At 58.1% G+C, this 15,217-nt stretch overlaps 1 protein-coding gene across 1 annotated transcript; it reads left to right on the plus strand.

Moving 5' to 3' along the window:
• Positions 1-971: 971 nt before the first annotated feature.
• On the plus strand, positions 972-14,417 carry PDLIM2 (PDZ and LIM domain 2). The gene is made up of 10 exons (XM_068974420.1): positions 972-1,045; positions 2,473-2,567; positions 3,251-3,402; positions 5,479-5,548; positions 5,649-5,770; positions 5,925-6,003; positions 10,220-10,308; positions 10,542-10,687; positions 12,816-12,933; positions 13,945-14,417. Exons 2-10 carry the CDS (start codon positions 2,475-2,477, stop codon positions 14,120-14,122), a joined length of 1,047 nt encoding a protein of 348 aa, XP_068830521.1. The 5' UTR covers positions 972-1,045; positions 2,473-2,474; the 3' UTR covers positions 14,123-14,417.
• Positions 14,418-15,217: the final 800 nt, after the last annotated feature.

Genomic DNA, 15,217 nt, shown 5'->3' on the forward strand with positions numbered 1-15,217 from the left:
CTGGCTCTGGTGGGTCCTGAGGTTTCCCAGGGTGAGGGTTGCCTGGTTTGGCTCCACAGGGAACCATTTGCTGGATGGTTCTGAGCTGATGACACCTGGGGTGTCCTCCTTGGCTGTCCTCTCCTGACCCCTAGAGCCAGGGACCCAGGTGGCTGGCAGAGGGCTGGGGGCACAGGGGAGCATGGGCCGGTAGTGGTTATTGGGAGAGGCAGGCCCCAGGCAGGGGCGACCCAGAGGCTGAGAGGGAGGCAGTCAGGAATGGAACGGGGATCAGCGCACAAGATCGAGGGATGTGTGTAGTCCCGGAGAGGGGTCGATCACCTCCAGCTGGAGTCCCTCTTCATCTCCTACTGGGCCTGGAACGTTGCCCTGAGTGGAGCAGGCTGGCGGTGCATCTCAGGCCGAGAAGCTCTGCGCAGCCAAAGCACCACAGCAGTCGGTAGTGACCGCCCTTCCAGCGCGCTGGCGGGGCAAGGAGGCGGAGGTGCGGCCCCCGGGTTGGGATTTGTGGGTGTCAGGGCTGCATCTGCGCCAGCATCTGAGCCTGGAGTGGGCGGAGGAGCCAGGCAGGCGGACCGCAGACAGACCCAGCCGACCTTCCCCCACTCCGTCCCAGCCCCAGTCCCTTGGAAGGAGGGCGAGTTTCGGGGGTCAGCAGGCTCAGCTGTCTGCGAAGTGGGGCTCCGGGCCCGTCACCAGAACGCCTCTCCTGTCCCCGGGAGGCTGGAGCTACCCCAAAGAGGACGTCTGCAGCCTCCAGGGGGCTCTCGGGAGAGAGTAGCCCCGGGCCCCCAGCGGTCGCGGGCCAGGTGGCAGCGCCCGGGCTGGGCTGCGCGGAGGAGGCGGCCTCCCCCGCCTGGGGCGGCGGCTGGGGCGGCGGCAGGGGCGGCCCTGGGATCACATGGGTGGAGGCAGGTCCCGGAGTCCCGGGCGGGCTCTCCCCAGAGTCAGGCAGACGGCGGCGGCGGCGGCGGGAGCGGCGGCTTCTCCTCGCCTCCCTCCTTCCCTTCCCTTCGCTCTCCGGCCTTGCCGCCCAGCCCGACAGGTGAGCGGGAGCCAGGTGAGCGCTCCCACCTGTGCTCGGGGCGCATGGCTGGCGTCCTCTCCGGCCCCCGGCGCCTTGGCCGTTCTGTGCGCCCGCGGCTCCCTGGGCGCCTGAGCCTCTCTGCGCACGGCCGCTCCCCGCAGCCTCGCCTGCGGTCGGTTCCCCACCTGGAGCTGGGCTTTCTCCTCCCGGGCGCTCCTACTCCAACCCCCGGGCGCACCGGTAGTTTGGTTTCAGAGCTTAGAAGGCGCCTGAACTGGGCGAGCCGGGGCGACGGGCTGGGCACTTCTTCGCTGCCCCGGCGCGGAGTCCACTGACCAGCTCAAAGGTCTGGGAATCCAAGGCATTTGAGAGCCGCCACAGCCGACCTGGGGCCTGTGCGGGGGACAAAGAGGTTGGGCCCGCGCAAAAGGGGAAGCCGAAGGGTCGAAGGGTCGAGAAGCGGGCAGACAGCCTCACTTGCCCGGGCACCCTCTCCCCAGTCTCCTAAACACAGGAAGTGGTCCCAGTGTGCTTGATAGATTTTGGCAGGGTTTGTAGTCCATGGGCCTCCCCAAAGGCAGCCCCAGGGTGGGTGCTTGGTAGTGTGCTGGCCCAGCTTGGCATTACAGCTTCCTGCCTGGGTTGGCTCCTGACTCCAGAACGAGAGGGTCAGGAAATCCTACAAGGGCCTGGTCAACAGGGACACTCCCTTACCCGGTGGAGGGGCCCTGGATGGGAGTCCTGTGGCCCCAGCTCCGCGGCAGCATCCGTCAGCTCACCCTGCTGGTCAGCGCCCGGGGGTGGGTGTGCCCAGCTTGGCAGGTGAGCCTGTCCTTCTTCCAAGAGCGGCTGGGAGGGCAACAGGCCACTGGGGGAGGTGGAAGCCTTGTCTTGCCACTTGAACCACGTTCCCAGGGGCACAGTAGGCAGCTGGGAGGCCCCCAGCCAGCTACTTGAAAGCCTGCAGTGGTGCCACCCCTTTCTGTTCCCCAAGTGTTGTCCTCCCCCAGAGCGGGGAGGAAGTACCTTGTGCAGTCGGGTTTGGGGACCGGAAGCCAGCACTAGGGGCCCTTAGCGTTGATAGTGGAGGAGGGGAGAGGAAGTGCTGACATCCACCACCTGCCAGCCCTGCCTGCCCGCCTGCTCTCAGCAAGCACCGGTGTCTAGCACCCCAACAGCCTGCCTCCAGGGAGCTGCTCTGCTGAAGACAGACGCTAAGGGGGAAACTCGGAGTCCTGACTTCCCAGGGTGGGGGGAAGTGGAACTGAGGCCTGCGGGAGAGGTTAGTCACTTCCTCTACCAACCTCCACCCGCTGCCTCCCCACCCCGCCTCAGCCCCTAACTGGCTGCTCCGGGGACCTGTCACACACACCCCGCCTCCACTTCACAGCATCCCCCTGGGGAGCTGAGGGGCCGGCTCCATCTCTCCATCCTTTCTGCCTCAGGTATGGCACTGACAGTGGATGTGGTGGGGCCAGCGCCCTGGGGCTTCCGAATCTCTGGGGGCAGGGACTTCCACACACCTATCATGGTGACCAAGGTGAGTGCTAGTTCCAGGAGACGGGGAGGTGCCCCCAAAGTCAGGGCCATCCCTGTCTGTCCAGTCCTCACAGTCACCTTTCTCTTTTTTTTGTTCTGGAGTCAAGGCCTGTTTCTGAGATTGCTGGCCGGGGCAGAGCTGGGACCAGGTTGCCATGAGGATGTGGTGGCCACTTCTAGGGAGTGAAAGGGAGCTGGGCCCAGTGCAGGGCCTGCTCTTTCTCCTCGGTCACTGACCCCATACCTACTGGCAGCCACTTTTGTGGTTAGTAGGAGAGGCGCCCTGAGCTCTTGGTGATTCTCCCTGACCCAGCCAGGAAGTGTTCATGCAGGAGGCCTGGGCAGGCAGCACCTGCATGATTTGGTTTGCACAAGCAGGGCTCTTTTCAAGCACAGTTCCTGAAATTCTGCCTTTGCTTATTCTTTGAGAGGCCCCGTTAGAATCCCAGTGCTGGGGTCAGGGGTGGGGGGCGCTGCCACTCCAGCTTCTGGACCCCTCCAGGAGGGGATAAGCTGATTAACTGGGTGGACACTGGGTGGGCAGGGAGAGTGATGTTAAAGGGAGATATGTAGGCCAGCCTGGTGCAGGGCAGCTTCTGTGCTTCTTGGGCTGGACAAGGACATTTCCTCCCCTCATTCCCACCTGAGTGTCACTTGAGACGACTTGATCCTCATCCCCTCCAGGTAACTGAGCGGGGCAAGGCCGAGGCTGCTGACCTCCGGCCTGGTGACATTATTGTGTCCATCAACGGTGAGAGTGCAAAGGACATGCTTCACGCCGAGGCCCAGAGCAAGATTCGCCAGAGCCCCTCACCCCTGAGGCTGCAGCTGGACCGGTAGGCCCTCCACCTCCACTGGGCCTGCCAGTATCGCTCTGCCTTCTGCCAGCCCGCTGCACAATGATTGCCCTTACCCCCTACCCTCGGCTCCAGTCTGGCCTGCCTGAGCCACTATGGCTCATCCGTGGGAAGGTCTGGGGCTCTAGGGCTGCAGCAGGACAGCTGAGGCCAACCGGGTGCCCAACCAGAGTCGGGTGTACAGTCAGAGTCGGGCAGGCTGGCATCAGCCACCTGGATGCCCGGGTTTGACTGGTTCCCAGTGTGTGGGGTACAGGGCGTGGGCATGAAGTGGGTTGAAGAGGAGGAAGGTGTGCCTGAGGCTGGGTCCCCAGGGTCCCTGCCTCCAATAGCCTCTGTTCTGATCTTGGGATGGTGAGGAGTTTGGGGTATCCCTCCCCATAGAACCCCCCTGTGGCTCCCCATTTCCTCTCTGGACCCTGTTGGGGAAGGTGGATTACCAGACTCCTGGGTCTTCAGCCTGAAACCCTGGGCTGGGTTGAGGGGTGGACAGGTGGCTTCCTGGGGTGGAGCGTCCCAGTGAGTCAGAGGGCAGGAATGCTGGGAGATCCCCCTGCCAGGAGAGCCCTCTGGGCGGGCCTTGAACCTGAGTCAGGTACCTCCTATACCTCTGCCAACGCCTCCACCAGCAGCTTCCCTCTGGGCCGGGGCTCCATGCCCTCTCCTCACCTCTGCTGCCCCTCCAGTGCTGGGGATGCTGGTTGCCAGGACCTCACATGACCCCAGCGCCTTCAGTGCCTACATCGTGCCACTTGTGGCTCCTTAGTGTTTACAGGAGTGGGGCCTGGAGGAGGAGGGTAGAGAATGGGTCATGGCATCTGGGAGGGGACCGAAATGCACAAGAAGCTGCAGAGTGGGGTGGGGGAGGGGCGAGGAGCTGCTGACACCATCACTTCCTCTCGCGTCCTTCTTGGATGGGACCAGCCCCATCAGAGAGGTGGTACCCCCAGGCCTCCTCCAGTTCCACGAGGGGGCAGGTCCAGACTCCCTGCCTCCTCTCTCTTTTGCTCAAACCCCTCCTAACCTCTCCCAACACCCCAGCCCCTGGAGACCTCTCAAGCCCCAGGCAGGAAGTGGTGCTCTGGGCGGGGCCAAAGCCCAAGCTCCCCTCACTCAGGCCCTAAACTCTCCCCTGGGAAAGAGCCGAGGCTGTGGCTGGCACGGAGTGTGGGGACTGAGGTTCCTATTGACCTTGCTGGAAGGGATCAGACCTCCAGGATTGGTGTAGTGGGACATGGTGGGCCCATCCCTCACCCTCAGCAGCTCCCAGCCCTCCAGTCACCTCCTGTTCAAGGCTCCAGTCAGATTCCATTGGAGGGGAGTCCCTGGGGAGCTGAGGCTGGGGGTTGGGGGTGCCTTGGTGATTGGCAGGGAAGCTGCCTTGTTCTTTATGTCCTTCAGCTCCCTGCCTGGCAGGAAGCAGGGCTGGCTCCACCCTCTGTTTTATGGGGGGTAGCCTGCAGAAGGGGCAGAGAAGTGATTCTTTCAAAGGCTAAGCTGGCGGGGGGATAGGCCCCTGGAGAAAAGGGGGCAGTGGGCCCAGCTATTGCTGCCCTTTAGGAATTTTGGCAACTCTCTCTCTCTCTGGTCTTAAGTTTCTCTAGGGGTGAAAGATAAAGGATTATTTATATATAGTCAGCTGTCCCCTGCCAAACTGATCCACAAACTGATGCTGACTGGTGATACAGTTTGGGTGAAATGTTCCCCCACCACCACCAAAAGAGAAGAAAAGGAAAAACAAAGGCAAGGCAGAGGGGGGTGATATTGTTTGGAGGTTTTAGAAACTGGAATGTATCGGACTTCTTGCTGAAACGGTGTCCTTTCTGCTTTGTAGTGCCGAATTGTCCTCTGCTGTAAGAGATGATGGTGGTCATTGATGATAGTTACTTGTGAATTTGGTAAAGTTGAGACTTAGCTACCCGACATCTGAATGTTCTGTACATTTTCCTAATCTTGAGAGCCCAGTGTGGGCACAGCTGGAATCTACAGCCCCTACCAGCTTAGTGGAGGTGCCAGGACCCCGGTGACACTCACCTCCCTCTGTCTTCTCTTCAGGCCCCAGGCTGCCTCTCCCCGGCAGGCCAACGGGGAAAGCTCCCTGGAAGTGCTGGCCACTCGCTTCCAGGTAGGACGATGCCTCCTGCTGGGAGCCCCACACCCTGAAGTGATGGGGGCCCCTCCCTTGCTCCTCTCGGCCCTGCTCTTCCAGGCCGCTCTCTCCACAGAGCTCCAGGAGGACACACACTGACAGCCAGGCCTCCCTCAGCCCCCGGCCATGCAGCCCCTTCTTCACCCTGCCGCCAACCAGCCCCCAGGCTCCCACTGGAGAGGTGGTGACCAGCCACAGGTGAGCGCGGCGGGTGGGCACCACATCCACAGGTGGAGGCTAGCCTCTCAGAGTTCTGAAGCTGAGTTTAGGGGGCTCTGGGGGTCACCTCTGTTTCCTTAGGGCAGCCTGGTAGAGAGGACCCAGGCACTCTCTGTCCATTTCCCCATTGCAGTTTCCAGAGCCTGGCATACTCCCTGGAACCTGCTTCTGCTGACCACTTGGACTATGCGGGCCGCCCTGGAAGCCGACAGGTGAGGATACCTGGTTGGTTGGTAGTGGGGCCTGTAGGGCCGCAGGTAGCTGGCCCCACCTGGGCAGTCAGCACTGCGGTCTAGCAATGGGTGGGCTCCTCTGCGGAGCTAGGAGGCCAGCGCTCTGGTGAGGGAGCAGTCCTTGTGCTGGCTAGACCCAGGTGGCCTTCGCCTTCTGCAGCTTACATTCCTACTCGCTGCCACCTCCTCCTTGCTGATGGCTTCCTCCCTTCTCCAGTGTTTCTCTTGGGCTTGGACCGAAATAGTTTTGCTGCTGTTGTTGGGATGATTCCCTTTGGCTCTGGCTGCATCTCTTGAACACATTCCTCCCCATTCCAAGCGCCATGCCTGCCCCCAACTCCCATCACCCATCCCCCCTCTTCGTCCTCTGACTCAGCCCCCAAGAACCACCAGAGAACCACCAGCCGGACTGTGATTCCAACTCGAGTTGCATATGGCTTATTCTCTGTTTTTCCCCCCTCCCCAGCCTTTTACTCCTGGTCCCACTGTCTGACAGACAGGACTCCCCAGGTCCCACTGTCTACGAGTGATAGCCCAACCCCCACCCCTTGGTGGTATTTCTCCTCTCCAGGGGCAGGGGTGGGGAGGTGAGGAGTGAGGCGGCCAAGAGTCCTGGCCACAGCTGCTGGGGGCAGAGTTTGTGGGGGCAGGTCCAGCCTTTGGGGTGAAGGGGATGAGGCCCAGCTGCTGGAATCCTACCTCAAGTTGATTCTGCATTCCAGAAAGCAGAGCCTTTGGAGACGGCTGGGGGAGGGTGCTAGAAACTGGGGGCTCTGGAGAAGGACAGAGCAGGGTCTTTTGGAGGCCTCGTAGTAGGGGCTCCCTGGTGACCTGCTGCAGGGCCTGCCCAGTGGCCCTCCGTGCAACTTGGGCATAGAGATGTATATATTCAATGAGACACCATCTTTAAGGAATTTCAAACATAGTTGTAGAGATAAGAGGGACATGCAAAACAACTTTGGAACAATTAAGCACTGAACGGTATGGTCTTAATTATAAAAGCAGGAGGCGTTCTAGGAGGGGACAGTTGAGTGTGGGCTGGGGTGGCCTGAGAAGGCTTTGTCAGGAATTTTGCTGGATGTCAGAGGTAGATTTCGGATTAGAGATGATGAGCTGGGGAGATGGGAACGCAGCGGTAGGAGCAAGACCTGGCGTGTCAGGGCCTGGGGGCCTTCTCCACAGAGATACGGGCTGAGACCAGCTAGGGATGAGCTTGGTCCATCCTGGCCTCCTTCCTCCCAGTGTCTGCAACCAGGGCAAAGGGGAGAGGCAGATGAGGTGGGGAGTGGCTTTCAAAGTGGCGGCAGCAGCACCTTGGAACTTGTTGGTAATGCAGATTTTCAAGCCCCAGTCTAAACTTACTGGATCAGACAGGGGTGAGGGCCTGGGTGGGGTGGGGCCACCCATCTGAGTTCTCAGGAGCCCTCACGGATCTGCTGCACACACAGCTTTGAGGACCACCCATGTGGTGTGAAGAGGAGCTCTGGGCGGGGTGGCAGGGAGACCTGGGTTAGTCTTACCTCTACTGTGTCACTTTGGACAAGGCCCCCTTCCTCCACTCTCTAGGCCTCAGAGTTGGACCTGAGGCTCTGAATTCCCTTCTTTGATCCTGAGGCCTCTTGTCATTCTTTCGACAAATATTTGTGGGGCAGCTGATTTGGTCAGGCACCCTTCTAGGCTCTAGGGATACACTGGTGGAAAAGCAGAAATTCCTAACCCCGTGAAACTTGCATTCTGGTCTACGACAGTGAGGCTGTGGTCAGATGGGGTGGAGTCACCAGACACATAGCTCCCTCTTGGGAACCACCCGTGCATTTGAGCACCTTCTGACTCTGTGCACTTCAGTTGTGTCCGACTCTGTGCAACCCCAGAGACAGCAGCCCACCAGGCTCCCCCGTCCCTGGGAATCTCCAGGCAAGAACACTAGAGTGGGTTGCCATTTCAAGGCTCTGAAAAGTCCTGTGATAAAGATGCTTAATTTTATTAATTTCCTAAACTTGTTTAACTGCAGAATTTCTCCTGGGGTTACCCATTATCCACTCCCCCCACCACTCAGTTATTAACATCCCCCGCAACACATTCTGAGAAGTATTGGCTAAGTATTGACAGCTCTTGATGAGCAGATAAACAGCTTTGGAGATGAAAGGTGGTTTGGTAAAGGGAAGTGTCACCTATAGGTGCCTCGGGGGGGGGGGGGGGCGGGGAGGAGGGAGGGAGGGAAGGGAGGGGAAAGGTGAAGCTGCTCCAAGTCAGGGAGTTGGGCTGCTCAGGCTTGCCAGGTGGCTCACTTGTAAAAGTACTCACCTGCAGTGCAGGAGACACAGGAGACGTGGGTTCAATTCCTGGGTCAGAAAGATCCCCTGGAGAAGGAAATGGCAACCCACTCCAATATTCTTGCCTGGGAAATCCCATGGACAGAGGAGCCTGGTGGGCTACAGCCCATGGGGTCAGAAGAGTTGGACACGACTTAGTGACTAAACCACCACCACCTTGGGGATGAGGTGGTCTGGCAGGTAGAAGGGGGCAGAGGTGACTACAGACAAGGTGCCACTGCCCCAGGCTGCAGCGGTCATGGCCTTGTCTCTGGCTCCCGAGCTGGCTAAGGCATCACTGGGCTCAGGAAGTAGGACATTACCAGTCCTTATGGTGCCCTTCGGAAACCAGAAGTTGCCCCCTTCTCAACAGGCACACTCTTGGGTGACCAGATATGAAGTAAAAACAGCCCGTTTCACTGGCCAGCATGAGGACATGGCCTACGAAGGGAGCCAGGGTGGATTTCAGCTCTCCCTCCCTGCTGGCCAGTGCCCCCATGCAGGGCACACGCTGGCCTCTCTGGGACAGCAAGATGAACATTGTTCTTGAGTACTTGGTGCTGGCTGTCCTTCCTAAGGGAATAGCCTCACCATCTGTCAATTGACTGCATGGCACCCAGGAGCCCAGCAAGGGGTCCTAGCCCAGCCTCCCATTCCCTGAGTGACTTGGACCAGCCAGTTTCCTTGCTGACCTTTAATCTCCTTACTGTAGAAGCCGAGGAACAGAAGAATGCAGGCTGGTACAGGGGGTCCGGTGCAGTGAGAGGTTAGGAGCTTTTTTTTTTTTTTAAAGGCTCTGAAGTTTCTGTTTTCAGCTTAAGAAGGCATGAAGTTTTCCCACTTGACACCATACTTCAGCCCCAACTTTTTAAAATAAAGCATTTAATTTGGCCGCGCTGGGTCTTAGTTGCAGCATGCAGGAACTTCTATCTTTGTTGTAGCATGTGAACTCTTAGTTGTGGCATGTGGGATCTAGCTCCCTGACCAGGGATCAGACCTGGGCCCCTTGTTTTGGAAGCTTGGAGTCTTAGACACTGGAACACCAGGGAAGTCCCATCCCTGATTCTGAATTTTAAAATTGAAAGTGTTTGGCCTTCCGGGAAACTCTGCCCTCAGCCTGGCCTTGGCGAGCCTAGTTGTCCCTGAGGCTCTCCTCTCCTTTGGGGATGGCTACAGAGAGAGTGCAAGATGCAGGCCAGAAAGCAGAGCGACAGGGAGACTACAGGCAAGATTTCCAGGTAGAGAACAGGTGTGAGAGGCCCAGAGGGCAAGCACACACTGAGCAGTGGACTCTGCTGTGAGCCCCAAACGGGCCTGGCTCCTCAAGGCTCCATGGGGCAGGACCAGACTTCCCAGGGCAGTCGGGAGAGGCCGGTGAGCCCAGACCCTGGTGTTATCAGAGGAGAGATCTCCCCCAGCACGTGAGGGAGACGGGGCTTTTGTGTGGCCCCAACTCTGACACCAAGAAGGGTCTTGGCCCTTTAAGTTTCCTTTTCCTCGTTGCAAAAGGGTCAGCTTAGTTTCTCTCTGCCTGTCTGCCTCCCCCGGCGCCAGTGTGCAACATCTTTGCAAACACAATGCGTGAGATGGCAGAGGAGCCTGCACAGTGGCCCCACATGCTCGTCTTCAATCTGTCCCGTGCCTGTTCCCCTTGGGGCAGCAGCTCACCCTTCCAGAGCTGGGTGCTGGCCTCCCTCCCTTCTCGGACCCAGCAGGAGCAGCTGCGGGTGGTTGCTGGTGCAGCAGGGGGAGCCTGCCGGTCAGCGAGGGCTGGGGGCCCCCTGGTGTTGGCCTGGGGAACAGTTGAGCTTGGCCGCTCAGATGGGTGTGCTGGCCCAGGGCCCCACTGCTGACTCCTCCCCTGGTGCCTCTCCTTCCCACAGGCCGGCCTCAGCCCTGCTGGCGACCCAGCGGTGCTGGTACTGCCGCCACCGCCCTCCCCGGGTCCCTGTTCCTCCAGCCCCAGGCTCAGGTACCATTGGGGTCTGGAGGGAGGGGTGGGATCTTGGAGGGTCTGGGAGCAACAGGAGACTGTCAGGTTTCCCAGAGAAGGGTGGGGGGTCCCAGCTCTGTAAGCCCAGTTGGCTTCCCTTTGACCCCGAGAATTCTTTATCCCGCCCCGGGCCAATCTTCTCTGCCCTCCTGCTCCTCCTAACCCCCGGGCACGGGCCTCTCACTCCTGGCTGGCTCCCTCCATCCCTGCAGTGTAGCCTCAGAAGGCGAAAGCCACCTCCTGAGAGAGGACTCAGAAGTCTTCAAAATGCTGCAAGAAAACCGCGAGGCACGAATGGCCCCCCGGCAGTCCAGCTCCTTCCGGCTCCTGCAGGAAGCCCTAGAAGCTGAGGAGAGAGGTGAGCCGCTGGGGGCTCGGGCAGGAGGACATTCCCCCAGGACACTCTGAACCGCTGACCAGATGTGTTAATAAATTAGCATTTAGATCAGTATTTTTTAAGGCTCTGACTTATAGAAGCGAGCGTCCCTGAACTTCAGGAGCCTCTGGTCTGGTAGGGGTTACTGGGGTGCACCCAAAGGTGCTGGCTAGGTTCACGGAAGTGCCAAGGGAACCATAAAGGTAGGTGATGGGCCCTGGGTCTCCATGAAGGACTTCATGGAGGAAGAAGGGTTTGACTTGGCCCTTGAAGAAAGATCAAGTCTTTCACAAACGGCCTTAAGATGGTGGCCGGGAGCCGTGTGGAATGTGGAGGTCTGAGCCAGAGGGTTTTCGGGTGGGATCAAGAGGACTCTGGCTGCACGGAGGGGGACTGTGGAGGTTAAGTCCTGGCTGTGAAGCCTTGCATCCAGGCTGAGGAGTGTCCCAACCCAGGAGGGCTGGGTTAAATAGTGCCAGAGGATACATGAGGGGCCGAAGTAGGCAACAGAGGTATGGGCTCCTGCCAGGGGTGAGTTGTTAATTCATCAGATGTTTACTGACTCATCCAATGGACCATCCTTGAGCTATGTGGCAATCAAAGGTGGTCAGGACCCACCTCTACTCCCGAGGAACTCCGTGTATTGGGCAGACTGGCTCCTCAGCATTCTGGGAAGTGGATGTGTGTGTGTGTGTGTGTGTGTGTATATCTGTGTGTGATGGGCGGGGCAGGCACTGCCTCCTTCCAGGGGAGAGATGAGGAGGGCCTGGCCTCGGCAGTGGTATCAGGGGGACGAATGATGGGACTGTCAGAAGTATTTGATCGGCAGAATCACTGGTACCTGGTGAAAGAGAAAATGTTAGTCACTCAGTCATGTTTGACTCTTTGCAACCCCATGGACTATAGCCCGCCAGGTTCCTCTGTCCATGGGATTCTCCAGGCAGGAATACTGGAGGGGTCTCCAGTACTTTGGCCACCTCATTCAAAGAGTTGACTCATTGGAAAAGACTCTGATGCTGGGAGGGATTGGGGGCAGGAGGAGAAGGGGATGACAGAGGATGAGATGGCTGGATGGCATCACCGACTCAATGGATGTGAGTCTGAGTGAACTCCGGAGTTGGTGATGGACAGGGAGGCCTGGCATGCTGCGATTCATGGGGTCGCAAAGAGTCGGACATGACTGAGCAACTGAACTGAACCTGGTAACTGGTTCCAAGTCTGACGTTTTGCTCCTGGAGGTATTCACAGAGGGAAAGGAGTCAGGGTAAGAAGGTTTGGAGCAAAGCACATCCATCACCACTCCAAGGCCTTGGCAGGCCCTGGAAGGAGGCACAGAGAGAGGTGGGGAGGGGGGCAAAGTGTGTCCATCACCACCCCAAGGCCTCAGCATGCCCTGGAAGGGGGCACAGAGAGAGGCGGGGTGGGGGGCGGTGAGGGCAGTGCAGACAGATGGTGACTTCACCCCTGAAGTCTTGGCATCCTCAGCTGTAGACAGGGACCATACCTGCCAGGTAACATCTGTGCTTCATCTTCACGTTGTTCCAAGGCTCAGACACCATAATGCACATGAGAGCCCTTTGAAAAGTGCACAGAGGTGGTATGGTGTGTGTTATTATCTGTTATTACCATGTCTTTAATGTCATGACTGGATCAGCAGAAAGGAACCGCCTGCTTGGTCTGATGTGTCAGACACTGAGCACAGACGCTGCTCAGGCTGCCTTAGCTTGGGTAGCTCAGCCTTGAACCTGCTCCCTGCCCTTGACCAGCCTCAGCCAAGGGTCTGGCATGATCATCTCCTTCTTCCATGACCCCCGCTCACACCCACGGTTACGTTGAGGTCCACTTGGAAGTGTACCTCTGACAACGAGTCTCTTTGGAGCTGGTGCTGGTGGAGGTGGAGTGAGCATGAAAAATACAGCCCGGGGACGTCCCTGGTGGTCCAGTGGTTAAGATTCTGCCTTTCAATGCAGGAGGGTGCGTGTTCAGTTCCTGGTTGGGAGACTAAGATCCCACATGCCTTGTGGCCAAAAAAAAAAAAAAGAAAAATACAGCTTGATGCTGCTGCTATGGACAAGCTCTGATGTGTCTGTCTGTCCTCCCCCCTGTCCAGGTGGAACACCTGCCTACCTGCCCAGCTCACTGAGTCCGCAGTCCTCCCTGCCCACCTCCAGGGCTCTGGCCAGCCCACCCAAGCTCCACACGTGTGAGAAGTGCAACACCAGCATTGCGTGAGTGTTGGCGGCCTGGGGCGCAGGGCCTGGGATGGGGAGGGCAGGGCCCAGATGCTGTGCGTGAACCCACTAGCCAGAGGCCCTGGGGGGAGCGCTGCCACAGGGGACTTGTGATGGGCTCAGGAGTCGTTTCAGCCTTCTTGGGATGCTTGCACTGGCTTTTTCCTGCTGTCTCTTCCTCCTGCTCCATTTCTTTCCCTGCCTTCCTGGAGGAGGAAGAAATGCTACTGTTTTTGATTTCTCTCCAATCATCATCTCACTGCCTCTGGAGATCTGCTCTGCCTCCTCCTGGAAAATCTTGTTCTTACTCCCTTCTTCCCGCTCTTAGGCTGCCTTTTTCAGAGGAAGGTGCATTTTTTTCTCAGTGGGTGGTGTGATAATGTAGCCCAGAGAAAACATTCTCTGGAAAATTGAGCCTTGGCCATCCCACCTTCCTGGTAAATTTCTTCCATGCTCAGTGTTGACGGTCAAATAACTCTAGGCAAGTCCCTGGCCTCCATGTTTCATCTGCAGAATGGGAGGCTGCCCACCCCTGCTGTGCATGCCCAAGAAAGGGGATCCTACATCTTGGTTCTCAAAGAGCTGCAGCTGGGCCCCTGAGGGATTTCAGCCAACACCCCCAGAATTTCCCCTTCAGGAGGTCCCCAGCCCCAGGATTTGCATCTCCAATTCATCCCCTGGTGACACGATGCTGTGGGTCTTGGCACCTGGGACTGCACTTGGAGAATCACTATTCTGTTAACAATCCAGAAGATTCAGGATGGTGCTTGTCTGCCTTTGTGCGGGGGAGGAATAACTTTAAAACTGGGGTCCTGTGGGTGTGGGCTGGGATTTCCCTGAGGGTAGACCTGAGGAGTCAAGTGTTTGAGATTTTGGGACCTTCCAGGGTCCTGGCTCTGGGCTGGGAACCAGGCTCCCTGAGAATGGGAATGGTGGCATCGTGCCAGGCACTCCTGTCCCTCCCTCCTGCCCCCCAGGTTAATGGCTGTCCCCTCCCTGTCCCTGCAGGAACCAGGCCGTCCGCATCCAGGAGGGGCGGTACCGGCACCCTGGCTGCTACGCCTGTGCTGACTGCGGGCTGAACCTGAAGATGCGAGGGCACTTCTGGGTGGGAGACGAGCTGTACTGCGAGAAGCATGCCCGCCAGCGCTACTCTGCAGCCCCCACCCTCAATTCCCAGGCCTGAGCTCTCAGCCCACCCTCCACTCTGTGGGCACCTCCATGCCAGACCTGTGCCAATAGCACATTGGCCTGGAAAGGTGATGGGGAGCGGCGTGAAGCCAGAGGCTGGGACCTGCCTGTGCTGCCGGTGAGGGCAGCCCACCTCCCCAGGCCTCTGCTGGATACTATTGCATCCTCCTGAAGGACAGGCTTGGCATTAAAACCCGAAGTGGGTGCTGCACTGGACATCTTTGTGCACCAGGGATTAAGCAGGTTGGAACATGGATATAAGTGTCTAGAAGGAGAGGGGTGGGCCAGAGGCTACAGGTATTCACTGTGTAAAGTTTTCAATATATGAGCACTAAAAATATATACTGTACGTGAACAAAATATAGTAGTGCCCCTGTCTTCTCTCCTTCCCTGCCCCAGCCCCTGGAAATGCGCTTCCCCTAATCCTAGGTGGAGAGTCTCTTTTTTTTATTTAAAAAAATTTTTTTTTAATTTTGCACTGGGTCTTCACTGCAGTGTGAAGGCTTTTCTTGTGACACACGGGCTCTGCAGCATGCAGGCTCAGTAGCTGTGGTGTGATGGCTTAGAAACCCTGTGCCATGTGAGATCTTAGTTCCCTGACCAAAAATCAAACTCATGTACCCTGTGTTGGGAGGCAGATTCTTAATCACCCCACCCCGAGGGACCATCCCTGGAGAGTATTCATATATAACAATTTTTTGCCCTCTTATTTCCCCCCTCCCTCAAACCCCACTCCTACCAGATGCTTCGGCATGTGACATTCCCTACTGAAGAGACTGGCTCCTTTTAGTGGATGGTCATGCTCTCCCTGGACCATTTTGCAAAGATGCCTGTTTTATTGGGATGATCCCTAGTAGAGGAATGAGTGTCTCACTGGGAGCCTGGAGAGGGATTAGGGTGACAGAGTGCTGGAAGCAAACAGGAGGCAGGCCCTGAAACGGCTTCTGCCCAGGCCCGTCTCAGTAAGACAGCATCTTCCTCTGCCAGCCCTGCCTGGGCTGGCGCTCTGCCCCTCGCCCTACTTCGTATGGATGCTGCCAGCCCTGCTGACTTGCTCAGAGGAGCTGGTGGGGTAAGTGAGGAGACAACA

The sequence above is a fragment of the Capricornis sumatraensis genome, chromosome 6 (genome assembly GCF_032405125.1).
Source record: "Capricornis sumatraensis isolate serow.1 chromosome 6, serow.2, whole genome shotgun sequence".
Classification (NCBI taxonomy): domain Eukaryota; kingdom Metazoa; phylum Chordata; class Mammalia; order Artiodactyla; family Bovidae; genus Capricornis; species Capricornis sumatraensis.

What these genes read in the sequence shown, in the direction of transcription:
- PDLIM2 (XM_068974420.1), top strand. Translation starts at nt 2,475, where the DNA reads ATGGCACTGACAGTGGATGTGGTGGGGCCAGCGCCCTGGGGCTTCCGA. An exon ending in GCCGCCCTGGAAGCCGACAG is followed by an intron (nt 6,004 to 10,219) that starts GTGAGGATACCT and finishes TCCTTCCCACAG; the next exon opens with GCCGGCCTCAGCCCTGCTGG. An exon ending in AAGTGCAACACCAGCATTGC is followed by an intron (nt 12,934 to 13,944) that starts GTGAGTGTTGGC and finishes CTGTCCCTGCAG; the next exon opens with GAACCAGGCCGTCCGCATCC.